The following is a 19,482-nucleotide window of genomic DNA, read 5'->3' on the forward strand; positions in this document are numbered from 1 at the left end:
TCAGAATAAAAGATTAACAAATGAAGAGTAAGCATTTACACTGCTTGCAGCACTGCAAGCATTTCTTGTAGTCCTAAAAAATTGAGGAAATAGGGAACTGTCACAGCATTGTTCCCATCCTGATTGCATTTTTACATTCTTCCATTACTAGAACTTCAAAAGAAACTACAGAAACTACATTGTTACCATCCACATTCAGATATTAAAGCAACCATTCTGAATGGAGCAGAATCTTTTCTGAGCAGATTACTTTTATTTACCCATGGACAGAGATTCATTCATAGCATCAATCAATAAAAACTCTGCATTATTTGCAAAAAAATTGCATTTTCAAAAGCTCTGCAAAAAATCATGGCATAGCAAGCTTCATTATAAACTCTTACTTTAAGGATTTTGGAATTCATTACAGATATGGGAAAACATAACCCTCCTCCCTCAGCATGCCCTGAGGGAGACATGGTTAGATCTGGTTAGATCTGAAGGGTACCAACCTTGGTAAACCTTTGCCAAGTTCCTGTTTCTTCTTGGTTACCTGCTGGATGACCTGATCCCAGTTAACATTTCGCCGGGAAGCACTAAGAATCTGCCTGAGGGTAGGTTTAAGCCCTGACTCCTTCTCTGTCTCACTTCTCCGAAGGCAATTCACATTCCGAATGCGGCGTGCGTTATTGAGATTGGGCTCTGGGAGATTTGTCCCGACTTTGCTCTTCAGACTGATATGCCGTGTCAGATCTCTTTGCAGAGAAGCAGGCAGGCCAAGTTTGCTTAAATCTGGAAGAAGGAGGCCTCCTGACTGGCTTCCTCCTTTTTGAAGCTCATTATCTGAAGGATTTTCAAAACCTTCAATTTCAAATTGATCACGTGACTTGACACACTCTTCATTCCCTTCCCTGTCCTGTGAGCTTTTCAAATCCACATGCAAATGGTCCTGACTGCTTGACGAAGAAACTGTGGGTTCTATCTGAAATGTAAAATTTTTTAGCTCAGCAGAAGCAATGCTTGAAGCAGACGGCTTTTTATCATCTTCCCTTTCAGAGGTGGTAGTTTTACCTTCAGGAGTGTCACAGGGTAAAAAAGAATCCAACATTTCAACTTTTGCTTCTGACTTCTCACTTCCCATTAAATCATCACCACTCACATCTAATGAACCTAGTCTGAACTCCTTCTTTGGCAATGTCTTCCCAGTTTCTTCCCTATTCTGGTCACTTGTATCTTTGCAAGAGCTTAAGGGAGCATTTTGCAAGGAATGGTTGCACTGGACACCTTTGGGATTTTGTTCTGCTTCACTTAAGTTATTCATAGGCTCTCCAAGATTGCTACCAAGCACATCTTTGTTGTCTTGTAAGTTACCAACACAAGCAGCATGCAGCTTTGATGAATAAGAGGAGAAACTGTTTGTTTCCAAGTTCACCGCATTCAGATGATTCTGCTCTTCACCACTAGCTGAGGATAACAGAAGCCTGACATTTTTTAAGAGACTGTTCGCATCTTGGTTTATCAAGGATAATTTCGTATCTGTGATATTGAGAAGAGGGGATTTCAGTGATGGCATCCTATTACTTCTGCCATCATCTCTGTCAGGCTTTTCGCCACTGGAAGAGTCTTCCATAACCTTGCAAGAATCAAGGTGATCTGAGGTTCCATTAGAAGGCGAAGATGCTTCATGGTTTTTAAGTTGTGAAAGGCTAATATTGGCTTCACAAGTTTCTCCTTTCATTGATGAATCAGTAAGAGGTGTAAGTACAGAACCCATTTTATCTGAAGTTTTTGAAACATTATCTTCAGACCGTGGTTGCTGATCTGCGGTTTTCTGGTATGGGTAGGGACTCCAGCGATATGTTTTATCTCTGGAAGGACTGACACTTTTTCCACTGGCTCTTGAAGTTTTGCTTTCTGGTTGTTTCAATGTACTAAATTCTAACACCCCCTCAGCAGCAAGCTCATCACTAGTAAAATCCAGACGGTCACCCCTATTTCTTCGATTTCTATGTGGCAGAACATTGCCTTTCTCTGGCCGCTGCCATGCAGACCTTTCCTGACTGTATATATTTGGCTCTGATAAATATGAATCTCCTGAGCTTCCAAAATTCCAGCCATTTGCACCATGAGGACTTGGTTTCCAGTTTCCTCCATAACTCTTGGAATTCCAGCTAGAAAAATGACCCGTTTCTTCTGAGTGCCAAGTAGAATTTCTTTCTCTGGCACCATGATGCCAATTTGATGCTCCTCCTCTCCGCCCACTCAGATGCCAAGCGTTTCCAGAATTCCCATAATTATGTCGAATTGAAGGGTTTCCTGAAACATTCTGGTGCCACCCAGAGCGTCCCTTTGCACCACCTGAATGTCTGTGTATATTAAGGTTCCTCTGAGAGTGTGAAAATTTGCCTTGTCTAGGACTAACATAATCATCCTTTTCCCATTTCCAGTCCCTTTGTGATGCATTATGATGATGCCATGACGACTGATCATAAGCTTCTCTTTCTTTGTAAGCAGCTCTTTCTTCTCGCCTTCTCTGTGATCTCCTATCATCACATTCTAATTCTTGGTTTACACAACTTGGTTCAGTTTGCCTACAAAAGAATTGAGAAAAGCCTAAATTCTGATGCTATTCTACTAAAATCCAACAATCCACAAGCTTCATGAATTTTATTTGCACTGGGAAGAAAATTTTTTTAAATTATTTATTATAGAAAGAAACAGATACTGTTTTAGTAGCTTTGCTTTTCAAGCTTCACTAATGTTTGACTTTCAAAACTAATGTTATACCTTTATTTAAACGTGATAATTTCAAAATTTCTCTCACAAGAACAAAAGATTTGGTGTAGGGACACGTCAATAGACTGATTCTCAAACACTTTTCTCTAACTTGAAAGATAATATTCCTTTATATTTACTATTGGACTAATAAGAAACTAATAAAAATAAAGCTTCTTAATGTTATAGAACCTTTGTAATTTGATCTATCTTAGTAGATAGAAAACTCAATAGTGAGATTATTTTTTCTGAAGACTATTGTGCTGGTGGAACTAGAGTGAACTGATAGAAAATGGAGGAAAGTTAGGATGAAAACCCCATTATTATCCTTACTGGAGGGAACAATTGACACGATGGCTCCATTTATAAAGGTTAAGTTAAAACACAGATGTAAAACATCCACAGAAGATGCACCTCAGATACAAAAGTAATTTGTCTTCTTTTAATCAAGAGACTGGAACAGTCCACAGCATGCAATCCTGAGTCTGTATGAGCCTCCTAGCAGCACTGTCGACTGCTCTTTGGATAGCACTTGTGCTTGGCAACTTATCAAGACACATGGCAAACTATCACATGTACATTTAAAGATAAATGCTCCCTTAACAGCTACAGCTATTCCCAGGGTCAGCAATCTATCCCACCAAACGAGGAGTTTTCATTAAAAGTTTTTTCCAGGAACTGATCACAGGAATATATCCATTCTAGATCCATGGACAAGAAAGACAGTAAATTTTCACACTACTACTCAAAAACAATTGATTTGAGTAAAGTGAACATTTATATTGTATCACCCTTTATGGTTTTGATACATTCCAGTTCTGCTAAAAGATTCACTAATAACTACTCTCTAATGGAAAACAGTCTACTGTGCAAAATAATCTGAGCTCTAAGACAAGAATTCAAAACAACAATATCTAAGTGATACAGTAATTTCTAAGAACTGACTCAACTAGACTGTGATCTAATGGAAATAATTTTGCAGAATTAGTAACTTAATCCTGGTTAACTTAAACCTTCTGGTTTTCTGCCTCTCCAAAGCAGCACCCAGCAGACAGATTTTCTACAGTTTTAGTTGCCTCAGAACAACACTGCACTGACAGTATAACTCCGTTTCCATAAAACAAAAAGGAAAAGTAACAATTTTGCTACCTACATAAACCAGTATGAAAACATTACCATTGTGCAGTGCAGGGGCACACTAGTATGACAGAGTGATGCCAAAACCTACCTAACAGTCGTCACAGATTTCAACATCTGGAAACACTAATTTAAATTTCTAGCCACAGAACACAAGAGTTTTTTTTTTAAATTATATCCCCTTTTAGTACCATCACCATGCCATAAATCTATTCAAATAATATATTCCCAACTGGAACATCACACAAGCAATGCACAAGTGCAGATTTTAAGGTAAAATAAAAGACAATATTTGTTATTTTCTGCAGCCCTCTATTTCACAGTAAGCCACTGGAACTATGTTTAGCTAATGGTAAGCAGCAAGATACAACAGGTAAAAAAATTCATTCAAGGACTAGGGGATTTCACTTGACATTTACAGAACAATCCAATTGATTTTATTAAAAAACATGTTCAGCAGCAGTTTCTTAAAGGCCAGGTTCCTACAGACAACCTCCACCATAAACAGTATTAGCACTACTGTCCATTTATTAAGCCTTCAGTTAAAAAGGTATCAAATATTAAAATAAAAACATTAGAGTTCTCAAAACTCAAGACTTTTTTTACCCATAATGGAGAATGATTGTATTTCCATACTAGTGGCAGAGGAACAGGACAATAACATTCAGCAGAGTCACATTTACATGTTGAAACTATGATATCCACACAGGTCTCTTGGATTGCTCTCACAAGTATGCTGGCTACAGGCGGTTTACATTTTGTGAGCACCTAAGCCTCAGGAGTGCATCCTCATTGTGTTAAAAGCAATTCTATGATCTAAGTGGAGAAAGGAAAACTCACCGGTTCCGTTCCTTCTTTTGCTTGATTAGTTGAATGAGTTCTCTGTCAAGGTCTTCTTCTTCTGCCGCTTCTTTCTCTTCCTCTTTTCTGTCATGGGCACTAACGTTGTCTTTGTGCAGCTGACTGGAGATGTGCTTGGCATATGCTGACAAACCCACCAGCGTCACCCTGCACACCCGGCACTCATGGCTGCTATCCCTAGGAAGAGAGGCAGAGGGTGGGCTTTCAACTCTGCCAACTGGCATGGCAGGTAGGTCTGGTCTTACTTTGTTTCCTCTGAATGTGTCTGAGATCAAGGCAACTAGGCTTTGCTCAGTACATTTATTTGAATTCTCTGGCTTTTTCTTTCAAGGTTTTGTTTTCTGATGGTCAGTTTTTACAAGATTTTTTTCCAACAATCAAGAGGTAAAAGACTTGGTAATAAAGCTACATTAAGTGGGAGGAGGAATTCTTCTTGAATTGTTGTACTCAAAATCTATTCAGAGGAAACATAGTGAGCGAGGAGGCAGAATGAAAGGCTTCCAGAGCTAGCAGGAGCTCTGAAATCCATCCATGCTGCCAGCTGCACTGGGGAAGCCTGGTGACAGCTTCTACATTTAATCCTTGCCTTGAGCCTTCCCCCAGTGAAATTTAGAAAAGGGAGGAGGCAGTACATGGATACAGCCAATCCTGATACAACATAACCTAAACTGGGACAGCTGAGACTGCTGCCTGGAATCCAAAGACTCCACAGCACAGTGAGTGATGGGAGGGTGTCTTCAGTTCACTGTACTTTATTTGGTTCAAGTGTGCATGAGGTCTGCTTTCTACTTTAGAGGACTTATCTCAAAAAATATAGAAATAATTTCAGCTGGAGAAAGTTCACAGCTGTATCAGACAAATGGCTTTACTCATATTACTGGATTAAGACTGCAAGACTTGAACTTTTTTTTTTCTTTTTAAGAAATTCAGATTTCTAAAACCACAACATTTGTTCTTCTGACAATGCCTTCCAATAATTTAGTGTTAAAGAAGCACATTATTAACTTCCTAAAAAGGAAAATATGTTCACCAGATTAAAAATAAAACCACACAAAAAAAATTATTTAGAGCATAGTCCACTGCAAATAACTCAGCAGGACCAAGACAGGATTCACCGACTGCCTCCACAGTGTTTCTTTCAATTCTGCCAGTTAATTCATAAAAGCAGATATGTATGTCTCCATGGAGCACTTGACACAAAGGTCTTAGAACAGAAGCATCATAATACAACACACAGTTCATGACTAGTGTCAAGAAAATGGGATCCATAAAAGAAAAAGACAAACATGAATCCTTGTTTTTAGTGAACAGTTAAAAAAAAAGAGAGAGAGAAAGATCAAAAGATGTGCATTCACTCAAGGTATTAAGGCAACGTCCTTATGGGAGTGGTTAATCAAGTGTCAGCAGCTATGTTTTATTTATCCTGGATATCAGTGGTTTTCCCTACTAACATACTTCAGATATTTAATCAGTGCAGTCATTCAGACACACCTAGAGTCTGCTTTATTTTGAACAGCCTAAGTATTAAAAATCAGAATTTTTTTGTTTAATTATTCTGTATGTTGCAGCCTAATTAATTTCAGATTAAACATTAAGATAAATTTCATTTATGATGTCAGTAGCTTCCAGATTTACCCTGTATTTTCGAGAACTAAGTGTACTTAATTTCATACACTTCACATTGGCTAATAAATATTCAAAGCCCATATCCTATATATTGCACTTCGGGCTATCCTAATGCAATAAAGGTAACCAAACCAGTGGATTTTACTAATGTTGTTGGAAAAAGCCTCTTCACACTCATAAATGGCACAGCTGTGCAGAGCTAATAAGACTTATTTTTAACTTAGGTCATCACACAAGGCAAACTGCAAATAGAAAGTTGGCTTCTCACCGAAAAAGATGTTCTTTTTACGTAACGTTCCACTTCACTCATAAGTACTCTCAATGAGAAGCACACCCCAGTGCTTCTAATGTGGCAGTAATTAGGTTTTAAAGAACAATCCACATCCTTCATAAGACCCATGTTTCAATTATTGCATAAAACTTTTACCATCCTCATTTATAGACTGACTAACTAAATGCAAAGTTTTATTTATTTTGGACAAAGCCAATGAGTTAACAGCTGGACTGAGGACAAAGAACTTGTTTCTACCACTTCTAACTTGCAAGTTACTAATTACAAAGCTGTGGTTCTTGTACCAACTGACAATCTGAAAAGGCAAGACTTCTTTGACCTGCTGTTAATCTACATGAGCCTAAAGAAAAACACAACACTTTTTTTTCTTTATGAACAACTGCTTTAATTGAAGATAAACTGGCTAGGAGTTCAGATAGCTACACTTAGGGGAATTTATATTTCCTTCAGTTCTATACTTGTCCTACACCTATTAATGCCATCCAGAACTAGCACAGTCCATGGCACGCACTGATTATGTCTACACATTCCCCTGCTACACAGGAACACCACACAATTTTAGCTGTTAAACAAGGCAGCCAAAAGAAGTTTGAGGTAAACACAACGAAAGTACTCTCAGTATGACAGTATTCAAGAGCTTTATTTACTGCATGTATACTTCAGACTGTAGTCTCAATGTCCCATGTAACCAGAGCACTATTTCACTTTCAACTAAAAACAAGCAAAACCCAAATATGCTACAGCTTTGTACTTGGCATCCAATTCTCCTTATACATCACAAAGAATAAGACTTGAAGGAAAGAAGATTCTTAAAACATTTCAGAAAATTATTCTAGCCCTTGAGATAACTAAGCTAACTTCAAATGAAAAAAAAAGTATGAATCAATGCATTTCCTTTACCTCTTGCATACAGAAAGTCTGAAAAGTGACTTCTAGTCAGATACTAAATTTCAAGGTAGTAAGATGTTGATAGTCCACATACTTTAATGGTATTATCATCTGTTACACAATTCAGCCACACTCAAGAGGCTGCTGCTTGTGCTTCACATTTTCTTCTTGAAATACATGGCTGTAAAAGACTCCTAAAAAACTTCTAATTAAATTTAAATGGAAGAAGGGGCACAAGAGAAAGAACAAGGCTGCTGTTGCACTGTGGAAAATTAAGTTCATTATTTTGAGAACAAGCATCTTCCGTGCATTCTTCTGAAAGAGTAATGAAGACAGATAGTTACATTAGTAATAAAAAGTGTAATGATGATGAAAGAAATTTAACTTAATATCAGTCCTATGGAGTGGAAAACAAAAAATTGTCCAATCATTTGCAAGCCACTGCAGACACAATATATAACTTCTAGAAATTAGTGTTACAGAGCCATAACTAAACAAAAAACAAAACAAAAAAAATGTAGAAGGCCCAAAATAAGATGTCAAAATAAGTGAAATTTCAGAATTACTGTCAGAAGACGACAGTCCAGAACAGAAGCGCTCAATAAGTTAGCTGACCAGAAGCCAACAGTCAGTATCTAGGGCAGAGAGCATTCTGGTCTTTTCCCGTAGGTATGAGATAGATGTCTTGACAAAATAAATCCCCCACACCTCAAAGAGCGGAAAGAGGGTTACTTTTAGTTCTTTAAGAGGTGTTGAAAACAGATTTGTCATTTGTTAAAGTTTCTGCTGCAAGACAATTAAAAATTAATTTGTAGATCAAATATTCAAGTATTTGACAGTATCTGATCTCTGTGGCTACCTCAAAATCCATACATCTGAAATCACTTTAAAGTGTATTCTGGTTGGAACCTAACTCCCTATTATTAGGACTTTGTTTGAATATCCCTTAACTCCCCCCTTTTACTTTCCAAATGTTTCAAATAAAACAAGGAAACCTTAAAGGAAACACCATCCAGCATGGTTAGGTCTTCTAATCACACAACTGTGTTTTAAAAGATCACCAATTATTTTTACATCATTGAAAACTAAAAAAACCCCAAAAAAATTTAAAAAGAAAAATATCACTGTTCATAATTTCTGATTATCCTGTAAAAGGCAGAAATCTAGTGCTTGGAAAAAGAACCCACAAACATGAAACTGCCAAGAATGAAGTAACTTTATTTCACTGCAGTCAAAGCAATGCAGGTGAGCTTTCTTCCACATCATTGTTTGCCTCCTGGGTTTCTGACATCATGAAAACACATTCATTGCCAGCTGTATGACAAGGCATGCTACTAAAGTGAAGCATAAAAATAAATTGTGCAATTCAGCTTGTATGGGAAATAGGTCAGGAGTCCTTCCAAAAAGTGACATACAAAATGGCACAGGGAAGAATGATGGAAGATTGCTCTCATACCTTCCCTTCAGGTTTTCCAGTTCTCTGTGGTGAAGCATGCTTCTCTTGTGTTCTTCCATCTCCTTCAACATGCAGAAAAAAAAAATTGGTCAAAACAAAACAAAATGCTGTATCATGTCTGAAAACCTCATTTTTGTGAGTTCTCCTGCCTTGCACAAGGGTGTACTCTACTCCTGCAAGGCTGTAGTAGTTGCCATTCCTGTTCTGTGACTATGAAAGCACAAGTAGGCACACCTGCAGGAAGTTATGTTACCTTTCTCAAGAAGAACACAAGAGTCATTAAAATTCAACACAATGGAAGCAGAATTTCAGGAGAAAATAAAATAACAGTCTATGTAGCAAAGTTTATTAGACTGATTTTTGACCAAACACTGTTGAAAAGCATTTTAATTAAAAGTCTCATTAATACCATTCTTCAGAATCACAGTACTTAAAACAGTTTCCCTGTGCAATCTGAGCAGTTTCTCTGCATTTCTATTGTAAGACAGCTGTAAATTCATCATCATATACTATTTTACTTGGCTAGACGCTTCAGAAACTGAGATGTACCTGTCAGTTTGTTGTTTACAGCAACCCTGATCTATGAACTGCAGTAGTTATAATTATTTACTTTTGAAATGGAGCTGCCAGAAGAGAAAAAACATTCATCACTCAGCAAAAGGAAGCAGTCCAGATGATTTAACTTTCCTTTGGTGTTTGAGCCAAAGTGTTCAGAAATCTTCAAAGACCAGATACTAATCACTATCCTCTTTAGAGCTTGAAATCCTGTCTGCAAATGGAAAGGAACATCTTCCACCTTGAAGAGTTGCGTGAATTAAAACACATGGCACATCTCCACATGCCATGTAGCTAAAAAGTACATGAAGGTCCATTAAGAAACTCTCAGATTCAATGCAGAATTTGCATAAATACACAGAACACAGAAGATGGACACCAAACTGACACACTAATGAAAACACATGCTGTGTTACGTGGAAAACACAATTCCATTTGGTTCTTCCATATGGAAGCACAGACCTTCCAAAAGGAATCTATAAAATCGTGTATTACAGTATTCTTCCCATATCACAGTTTACAGCCAAATATGTGTGAGTGCTTTTCACTTTATTATCTTTATAAAATAATATAAAAAACCTCAAAGACCTCACTATTTTTAACATCCAGAATCAGGCATACTGCACAGCTCACTTCAAGAAAGATACTCCAAAGCACACAGAAATATATTCTTTGATTTGAGATAGACTTAGGGCAATATATTCCTAGTAAAGGGAAATTGCACTTTGCACAATTTTAAAATGAAAGCATTACTCATTTACATTTCATATCAATCTACTGATGCATGTCAAGCATGAATTATTTACCTTTTTTGAGTTGTACACAATGTGACATAAAGCACATTTTCGTTGCTGAACCATGCTTATTACTCTGGAAATATCTTATCCCATACCTGCAAATAAAAACAATTTAAAAATAACCAACATACAGGATTACTTGTTTCATTAATCTCTCTTACTAAATAAAGTAAGCAAAGTTACTGTTCATGAAAACTATTGTGCTGAGCTTAAGAGAATACATGCCTCTCATGCATAGTCACTCTTCAAAAAAAGATAAGGTAGTTTGAACAGTCATCTAAAACATCTATAATAAAAAGTAGCTTTCCCTTTCTTTCATTTGTTCCTGGTCATCCAAGACATGGTACTCATTCAACAGTCGGAGATCTGTACAAATCCTCTTAGCTACTCAAATCAGATTAACAAAACACTTTTCAACTAGGATGATGACAGGGAGATAAGGAATTAGGAAAACCAAGCAGGGCAAACTCAGATCTTTATTTTAGTGCACAGGACCACTCAAGGAAGATATTTAAGGCCCTAGGAAAATGAAACAGAGGTCATTTATGATATCAAAGACCACTAGTCTTCAAGATTTATTGATCCATTTACTCACCATAAAATAAAACCTGAAGTAATTTAAATTCAGTATTTTTCTCACCAGCCTTTGAAAGAAATGCACATATCCATGTACTTAAATACTCAATTTAGACAGCATTTTAACACTAATCTACTGAAGAGTTGCATATATGCAAAAAAAGCAGCAGCAGGTCAAATAAAATGTCATATGTATTTTATTAGAATGTTTAACTCATAAGGGGTGCAATGAAATTAGAGTCTAGGTTATAATGCAAAAAGAGATATGTCTGTTTAAATAACAGGGTACAATCTTTGCACTTTTCTTTATCTTAAAATACACTAAAATGCACAATGATCGAGCATTACTGTCATTTTTTATTGATTTGGCAAGAGGCAGTTCCTCACCCTAAATTGAAAACAAATGTATTTTTTCAATACTCAGCATTTTTGTATCTGCACAGAAAAATACAAATCCTTTCAAGTTTTGCTATCTTACATTAGGCAACTTCAGAGCTAACTTAGCTAATAGCATCAAAATCAACCTGCAAGAGCCTTCTTCAAGAACTCTACTTCACAACTGACCCTATAAAGTTAATGCTAGTTATTCAACATCAACCTTCTTTATCAGCGGCATCAAAATCTCTAAATCTGGTACTGACTAGAACCTGTGAACAAAGGGCAGGAACAGGATTTTTACCAAATCCAGATTACCTAGAGTTAGAGAAGCTCTGATATTCAGTTGTCCTGTCCAACTGAAAACAAAAATGAGCAAGTAAAAGCACAACCTTTTAACTCCAAAACGTAGTTCTTTGACAAGTAACTCTTTCCTTACAGATTTCCACGTCCATTTACACATAAGGTACCAGCATCTGTCTGGGTTAAAGGGGAGGAAACTGAGAGCTGCAATAGCACTTCCACCATTAGACAAGAGAGAAACAGTTTTCTCCCTAAAAAAATCCACATCATCATACTAAAACAAACACATTTAAAACACAACAGGAGATTCAGTCATCTTGTGTTCCCTAACCACCATTCTTGATATCCCTGAGATACCTGATATTGTTTAAATATGCATTTTTTAGCTTGATCACATGGGCACCTGATATATTTGAACCATTAGTAGCAGCTGTTTATTTTGACACATGAGCCCCAACAAAGGTTTAAGATTATTCAAAACTTTGCACCAGCCTGCATATAAATTCATATGGTATCAGCGATGTCCATGCAAAAGCACCTGCCTTCATGGAAGGTCAGGATTCAGAAACACTATCTTTCACAACAAATTATTTTGAAAGCATTTATAAAAAAAAACTTGTTTTAAAACATATTTCAACCGAGACAGCAGTTAAGGAAAGTTTAAGCTAATACAAGTAGAGACAGAAAATGAGATATTGCAGACTCCTGATTCCCTAGTGAGTATAGTAGCACATCATTAGGTGAGTATAGTAGCACATCATCAATATACTGTTTATACACAGATCTGTGCAGCTGCAACAGATCTAAAGGAACTATTAATGATCATACACAAGTGACAAATGTTTAGATGTCTATCCAACATAGTACAGCTGGTTTAGTGCAGTTAATATGGAAGTACTCATGGAAAGCAAGGCTGCTAATCCTTGCACCAATTTCAGACACTTCCTTTTGCATTAAAATATTCTGTACACCCCCGACATTCTTTGCTGGCACTACTTTGTAGTTCAGCAGAGTAATACCGTACATGTGCTCAAGATCTCCTTCAAGATCACCCAAGTATTTACAGAATTCGTTCTGCACTGGGCTGAAAGCAGCATGGGACTTAAATCAGCAAAAGCAGGCCAGTTAGCACAGAACATTAAAAAGCTTCCACCAGCAGAACTAACACTACACCTGTTTTGACTAATTAAAACATATAGTAACTATACACGATTACAGGAAGAGTTTTCGGCAAACTGCCCAATCAGCTGGGCATCACTTATGACAGAGTACTAAAAATACTGATAGAATTCAAATGCTATTGGATGTCACTATGAAAAGGGAAACTCTCAGTGGCATGGACTCAGAAATAAAGAGATTCGGTAGATGTTACAGGGACTGGGAGAACACAGACACACATTCTATTTCCAGATCACCTCTTGACTTACTGTCTTACATAGATATAAACCACTTCCCATCATCCTTAGCTTTCTCCCAAATGCTGCTAAACCTATAAACACTGTGGTTCATTTTAATTAAGTACTTCAATTTTACTGTAAAAGAACTTCTATGAAGTATTTTGAGTAACATAATAAATCAAGGGCATTTCCTCAGTCACTATGTAAAATCAGAAAGAATCAGACAGCTTTTGAGCCATGCAGACACTGCATTTCATCTCATCATATACTGGTCTGTTCAATCTCAAAACTTCCATTCTTCATGAAGAAACTTCAGAAACAGCGCCCTCTCTAGATAAATGCAGGCACATTTGAATTCTTAGAAAAAAATCCACATACTTCAACAACCTTCAAGATTTTATCAGCTTTAACACCTTGTGCTTTTGAAATCATCAGCTTGCTGTATAACATAGAAAATTACTTTTTATGGGACTTGAGTAGAAAGATGAGCTACTCTAAAAAATGAGCGAACTCCAAGCAAAGATAAGGTTTTGCCAAAAAGACTTCACCATCATATAAAAAGAAGAACACATGTTAAGAGCAGAATGCAAAGCCTTTGAAACAAATGAGATATTACAACAACTTTCTATTTTGAGGGAATGTAACTGTTCAATGGGTCATTTATTACTTGTTTGTTTTAAAAGGAAGGGATGTGCTCTACAACAGGGTGATATAAACACAACTTGCCCATAGTCTGCACCTGTACAGAGCTTAGAAATACCACAGAGCTTTAATTAAATTAAGAAAGCCTGCTACAGAGATTTTAGAGAGCCCTTCTCACAAATAAAAATAGTCTACAAAGAAAATTAGGCATTAGACTACTTCCTGGTACAACATCCATTTGTCCACAGTTATTCAACCTCACCGGATAACATACATTAAAAATGTACATCAAGATTAAATCTGCTACAGATTAGTGGCTGAACACTCTGACTATATAAAGCCACAAGTGCCATGGAGTGGGGTGTGCAGCCTGGCATTCCAGCTGCCTAGAAATCCTCAGGAGGCTTCAAAGAGACAGCAGTGCTGGCCTGTCTAAAGGCCTGCCTAAGTGCTTCATGTCCCTACAGAGAGCAGTGGAAACTCAACACTTGAGAAGAACAGGAGGCTACAAATTCGCTGTGCAGAATGTTCTGCAGCAACATGCTCAGCTCCTTGCAGAGATGTCATTCCTAGCGCCTCAGTGACTTCTGTCCTGCAGCAACCAGCTGTACACACACCAGATGAACTGTAGAATAGTAATAATAATACTGAGCCCTGTGCTCCAATTTCATCACCTCCAGCAGAATTTACATGGAATAAAGCACTATCATCCACAGACTATCTTCCCTTCCAAGATTCATTGCCCCTCAAGCATCCGAATTTACCATGCCTCCCCGCTAGACCATAACTTCTACTAATTACCTTAACTCTCCTTCTGGGCACACGTGTGAGGCACTAACTTTCCTTCTGAGATGCTGATCTGTGCGTCCTAACCCAGGCAACAAACAAAAACTTAAGGACTTACTAAAGTCATGACTAACAGCATGATTCTCCTCCAGCACACTGTCAGCCACTAACTACTTTGTAGTTGGTTTCTTATTGTTACAGGGCAACGGAGAAAACTACATTACACTCGAGAATTTCAAATACTTGTACCAGAAGTAAAGCTTTTAAGGTAAATTTCTCCCTGTTTTCCAAGATTTAATTTTATCCATGTGACAATTTAAGGGTAGTCTAGACCCCTGAGCACTGAAGCAGCACCACTAGACAGCAAATGGCAAAACTGGGCAGACAAGTGCTTAACTGTTTTGACATTAAGCCAGGAAAGAAAAGTTATTTCACAGATAAAAGTTCTTTAAGCTCCTGTTAAAAGCAATAAAATTTACTTCACTATCTGGCCTAGAAAACATCGAGCAGAAACTAAGTGCTATCTCATAAGTATGGCTGGGATTTTTACAACATACAGGGAAAGTCTGCTGGAGAGAACGACACCACAGAGAAATATCTTAAACACACCTGCACAGGCACAGAACACCTGGCAAGAACACAGAGTTTTCACTGACTTCTATTTTTATTTCATGTACGTCTAAGAACAGGGCACAGACCAGAAGAACATATACACTTTAAGCCACAACCAAATTGCCTCTTTCCAACTCCTATACATAAGCAATGGTAATAATTTCCTAATATACAAAGTAAGTTTTCCTTGCTGTAAATCAAGGTGATCATTTCTCTCTAGTGAAACTAAATGCCTTATTTCTTTCTTATTCATGAGAGCTTTTCACACACCTGAAGATTCAGGAATATATTCTGTCCAAACTGGAATGAAGAACTGTTCAGCATTATTACTGTATGCTGTCACTCAGAACAACTAAAATCCACATACCTGGAAATTCCACAAGCTGGAAAGCTTCTGTTTTCTCCCATACTCCCTATTTGGTTTAAGGCATATGCAAGTTTTGTTTTCTTCAGATGTTTTCCTCAAACATCACATTTCCTGGGCTTATTAAAATAGCCATTTCCCTTTCCAAACTGCCCAAAGCACTCTAAAAGAATTGTTCAAAACCGGACGTAGTACTTTAGCTAACACCCCTATTAGCATCCTTAGGAGAAGGGAGTTGTCTGTGTATCCCTACTACTGTTACAGCCTCAAACACAATTGATAATGACTGAGACAAAGTCCTACTAAAAAGCAACATAGTGATCCACAAGATGTGGGCAAAACAACCCAATTAAATTTTAGGTTTAAGTATCTAAAAATTTAAATATTACTGTGACTCACAAAAGAATTCACATCAGCTTATTCTGGTGACCTTGAGTCACTTTATAAAGGGTCTTCACTTTACAGACCCTTATAAGAATGACAGAAATATCCAACACTTAATTTTACACTTATTTCTGTAACATTAAGTTGTATCTTTTTTCCCCCCTTTCCTAGGCTATTTAATCTCATCATATCCTTCCCAGGTATTCATATGATGTCTCTTTCACTGATAAGTTAAGAACAAGGACTCAAAAGGCACAACAAAACAGATTACTCTATACATCCTATCTATTGCAGTTCCACAGCAACACGTACCTGGCCTTGTCAAAATAACTCAGACTCCCTAAGAAAGATCTGTACAGACACAGGACAACAAACAGGGAGAGCATTCGGCAAGTAACTGGGCTTCTTCTATTTATAGTGCCATTACAGATTATGAAGAATCACTGGAGGGTGATTTGAAGCACTCAAACCAAGGTACTCAAGTCACTCTTCAATATAAAGAGCTTTCATACCAAGAAAAAAATCAAGTTAAGGATCTCAAACATTAAGATAGTAGTCATTAATGACCAGGTAATAGAAATAGAGGGCTCTAACTAAATTGTCATATCTCTGTAGTTTGTCCCAGGGCTGAACACAAGCAGCTCTACCACAATAGGATCCAAATGTAAAATAGTCTAGGACTTGATGAGAGAAACTCAAAAACCTTACATTACAAATATAAAACACAGTTTGATAAAAAAAAGAAGTTACTTGTAACATATATTATCCTCTTACTTTGCTAGAATCAGCTTGAGTCAGGTAACACTTCAAATCTTATGACACCATCTGGTGGCAGAGTTCACAGAAGATGATTACCAGATGTTAAAAAGAGCTTTAACAATTTAAATTTTATTCTGAAAAAATTTAAATTTTATTCTGGATATCTTACAATTTTTTTCTTTACAAGATAAGGTGAAAAGAACATTGATAGAAAAAAACTTTCATTTTACCTAGATACTACAAGTTGTATCTCTGTACACAATTTAGGTACACATTTAGAGGATAGTCACTGCTGTTATCCTGTACTGAATTCACAATCCTGCGGGAATTAAGGTCTTTAGTTGACATATCTTCAAATATGTGACATTTTTGAACCTAGGGAATAGAAGCTACATGAAGTTTGGTCACAGTGACCAAACAGACTTAGGTAAAATGCAAACATAATTTGGGTAAAAACAACTGAAAATGCCAGAGCATAGTAACTATTTAGCTAACTTTACATACAAAAATCAGGCATTAGTGGAACACACAAAGTAGTCCAAGTGCAGCTGCCTTTTACTGCCAGTTCAGCTGAAGTCAAGCGAAGACTTTAAAAAAAACCAACATAATTCAGTTGCTTTTAATAGGAGAAACTTCAGGATAGAATTCTATTTTCCAATGTAAAAAGTTAAAGAGATACATTGCATTGGTCCTTAGAGCCTGCAGTTGTAATCCCAAATACTGCAGTACTAATGGGAATAAGCTTCTAAACTTCTGCAAAGCTGTTAATCAAATTTTTGGAAGTGTTAAGTGTTTGGGATTTTTTTTTTAGGCCAGGATCTGTCAGTTCAGCAAAACAGCCAATTTGCTAAATACAGTAATTGAGATTTAACTGAAAGAAGTAGCAAATAACTGAAGAACAGCAATAAGCAATAGAGATATAGGACATGCAAACCTGGAAACTCATATTGAAAACAAAGTCCACAAATTTTCAGTTATTTTCTCTCTCAGGACATACCACCTCAGAACCTACCTGTTCTTTAAAGCTGCACTTCCTCAGGTGCAGAAGGGAAGGTGAAAAGGTTTATACTTGCATGAGAAGATTGTTGCCAAACCTCCATCAACAAAGTATACTGAAGCATGAACTTTAATGCTTCATCAATGCTACTTGTATCCAATGTTTCATAAACTTTTACGAATTGACATTCATATGCACCCCCGAGCAGTTCTTAATATAAGTTTGGATTTCAACTACTCTGTGTGCAATAATGAATGATTACTTTCAAACACCCCGTATTTCATCATACTATTATGACTTGTTTCACGCTAAACTCATGCATGCTTTCACTACAACACATTTTTAGATATTTACTTATGAGGAAGGCAACTAAGCAACTCTGCACTCAGTTACACTTCATCCCCGGAAACACTCCTGGCAAGCACGAAGAGGCAGCAGGGCAGCTGCACACCTGGGACAGAAAGTCCTCCGCCCTAAGCTGTTCTACAGCAGGGCATCAAAGTCCAGGGATCCCTACAGCAATCGGGGATGCTCACAAGGCAAAGCAAAGCGCATGCCCGCCCCAAGGCGAGGTGACTGCAGCCGCAGCCCCCCTCGGCCAGGCTCGCCCTGCTGCCCTCCACAGGCCGCCCACGCCGCCAGAGCCGGAGCAGCCCCCATCGCCCCCGGCCGCCACCGCTCTCCCCAAGCCCTCTGCTCCGTAGAGCCCCGGTACTCACGGATCGCACCCCTGCCCAGGCCAGCAGCCCGGCAGCCCATTCCCCTGTGGGACCGAGGAGGCCCGGCCAGCACCGCCCCGGGTCCGGCCGCCCGCACGGCGTCCGCACCGGGCCCACCCCGCATGAGCGCGCGCGGTTTGGCGGGGGCACAGCGCAGCCCACCAATGGGCCGGCGGGAGGGCGGCCGCGCTGCACGCTGGACGGCACGCCTGCGTGCCCGCGGGGCCTCCCGGGAAATGCAGTCCTGGCGGCGGCGGGACGATCGTGGACAGCCGACAGGCGAACGAACTTCATGGCGAGGGCACCAGCACCGGCCAGCTGGGGGCATTTACCAACAGATAATGATAATGGAGGTTATTGTTGTTATGTGTAAACAAAGGGTTTTAAACACGCATAGTGCTACGTGTTACCGCTCTACAAATCAGACGCTGCAGACGGCGGGTACCTCAGCAGCGAGACGCCGTGGACATCACGCCTGCCAGGGTGGCCGTGCCTGGGAAATTGCTCCAGGGGCGATTTTTAAGGCAGGAGGAGAAGGGCGCGGGCTGTGCAGTAAGCCTTACTGCACTGGGACCTTTCACGAGGCCAAAGTCCACAGGGACTTGGAGCATCCCGAGATGCTGAGAGAGGTGAGGGAAACCAAGACCCAGCTCTGAGATCGCAGCAGCAGTTCTACTGGAAAAGGGGCTTTAGATGCAGGACCCGATGCTGTGAAAGCTACCGTCTGTGCTTTCAGTGCTTACAGCCCGACAGCAGCCTCAGGGAAGAACTTATAAGGAATATACCTCAGGAAAGGCTGCGCGGTTCAGCTGCAAAGGATAAGGTCGGTGACAGCGAGGAGTAGCTTTCCCTTTCTGCCCTCCGTCTCTCCGCTGGTGGCAGAAGGGTGCTAACACTCATCGTCCTAGTAGAGAGTAAACTGGAGAAAAACCTCACCGATAAAAATAGGGCCACTTCTGTACTGCGTTGTTTGCTGCCGCAGTTCCAGTAAGCACGGCGGGACCGCGGGCGACCACATGCACACCCACACCCGGCACTGAGACTCCCACACTTCAAGGGGGAGGGAAGGAGGCGCAGCAGCCCTCGCACAGCGCCATGCCGAGCGTACACAGGCCGGTGCGAGGGCGCCGGGGGCGGTTCCTTGCCGCCGCCACCTTGGGAGTGGCGGAGGAGCGGGGCGGGCCCGGCCCCGCTTCCGGGGG

General features: G+C 39.1%; 1 protein-coding gene across 6 annotated transcripts in view; it reads right to left on the reverse strand.

Annotated features, from left to right (window-relative positions):
- ZNF106 (zinc finger protein 106) overlaps positions 1-19,425 on the reverse strand; it is a 40,787-nt gene extending 21,362 nt beyond the window's left edge. For 3 of the 6 annotated variants that reach the window (XM_030950523.1, XM_030950522.1, XM_030950521.1), the window contains exons 1-4: positions 18,281-18,589; positions 9,015-9,076; positions 4,732-4,929; positions 492-2,570 (exon numbers count right to left, since the gene is read on the reverse strand). In XM_030950523.1, the coding sequence (XP_030806383.1) occupies positions 492-2,570; positions 4,732-4,929; positions 9,015-9,076; positions 18,281-18,574 (2,633 nt within the window). In that variant the 5' untranslated portion in view covers positions 18,575-18,589. Of the gene's footprint in view, positions 1-491; positions 2,571-4,731; positions 4,930-9,014; positions 9,077-10,375; positions 14,128-18,280; positions 18,590-19,216 lie in introns of those variants that run through there. The other 3 variants (XM_030950526.1, XM_030950525.1, XM_030950527.1) reach the window with 3 other exon arrangements.
- Between the last annotated feature and the right edge of the window lie 57 nt (positions 19,426-19,482).

Source organism: Camarhynchus parvulus, chromosome 5 (genome assembly GCF_901933205.1).
Source record: "Camarhynchus parvulus chromosome 5, STF_HiC, whole genome shotgun sequence".
In the NCBI taxonomy this organism is placed as follows: Eukaryota; Metazoa; Chordata; class Aves; order Passeriformes; family Thraupidae; genus Camarhynchus; species Camarhynchus parvulus.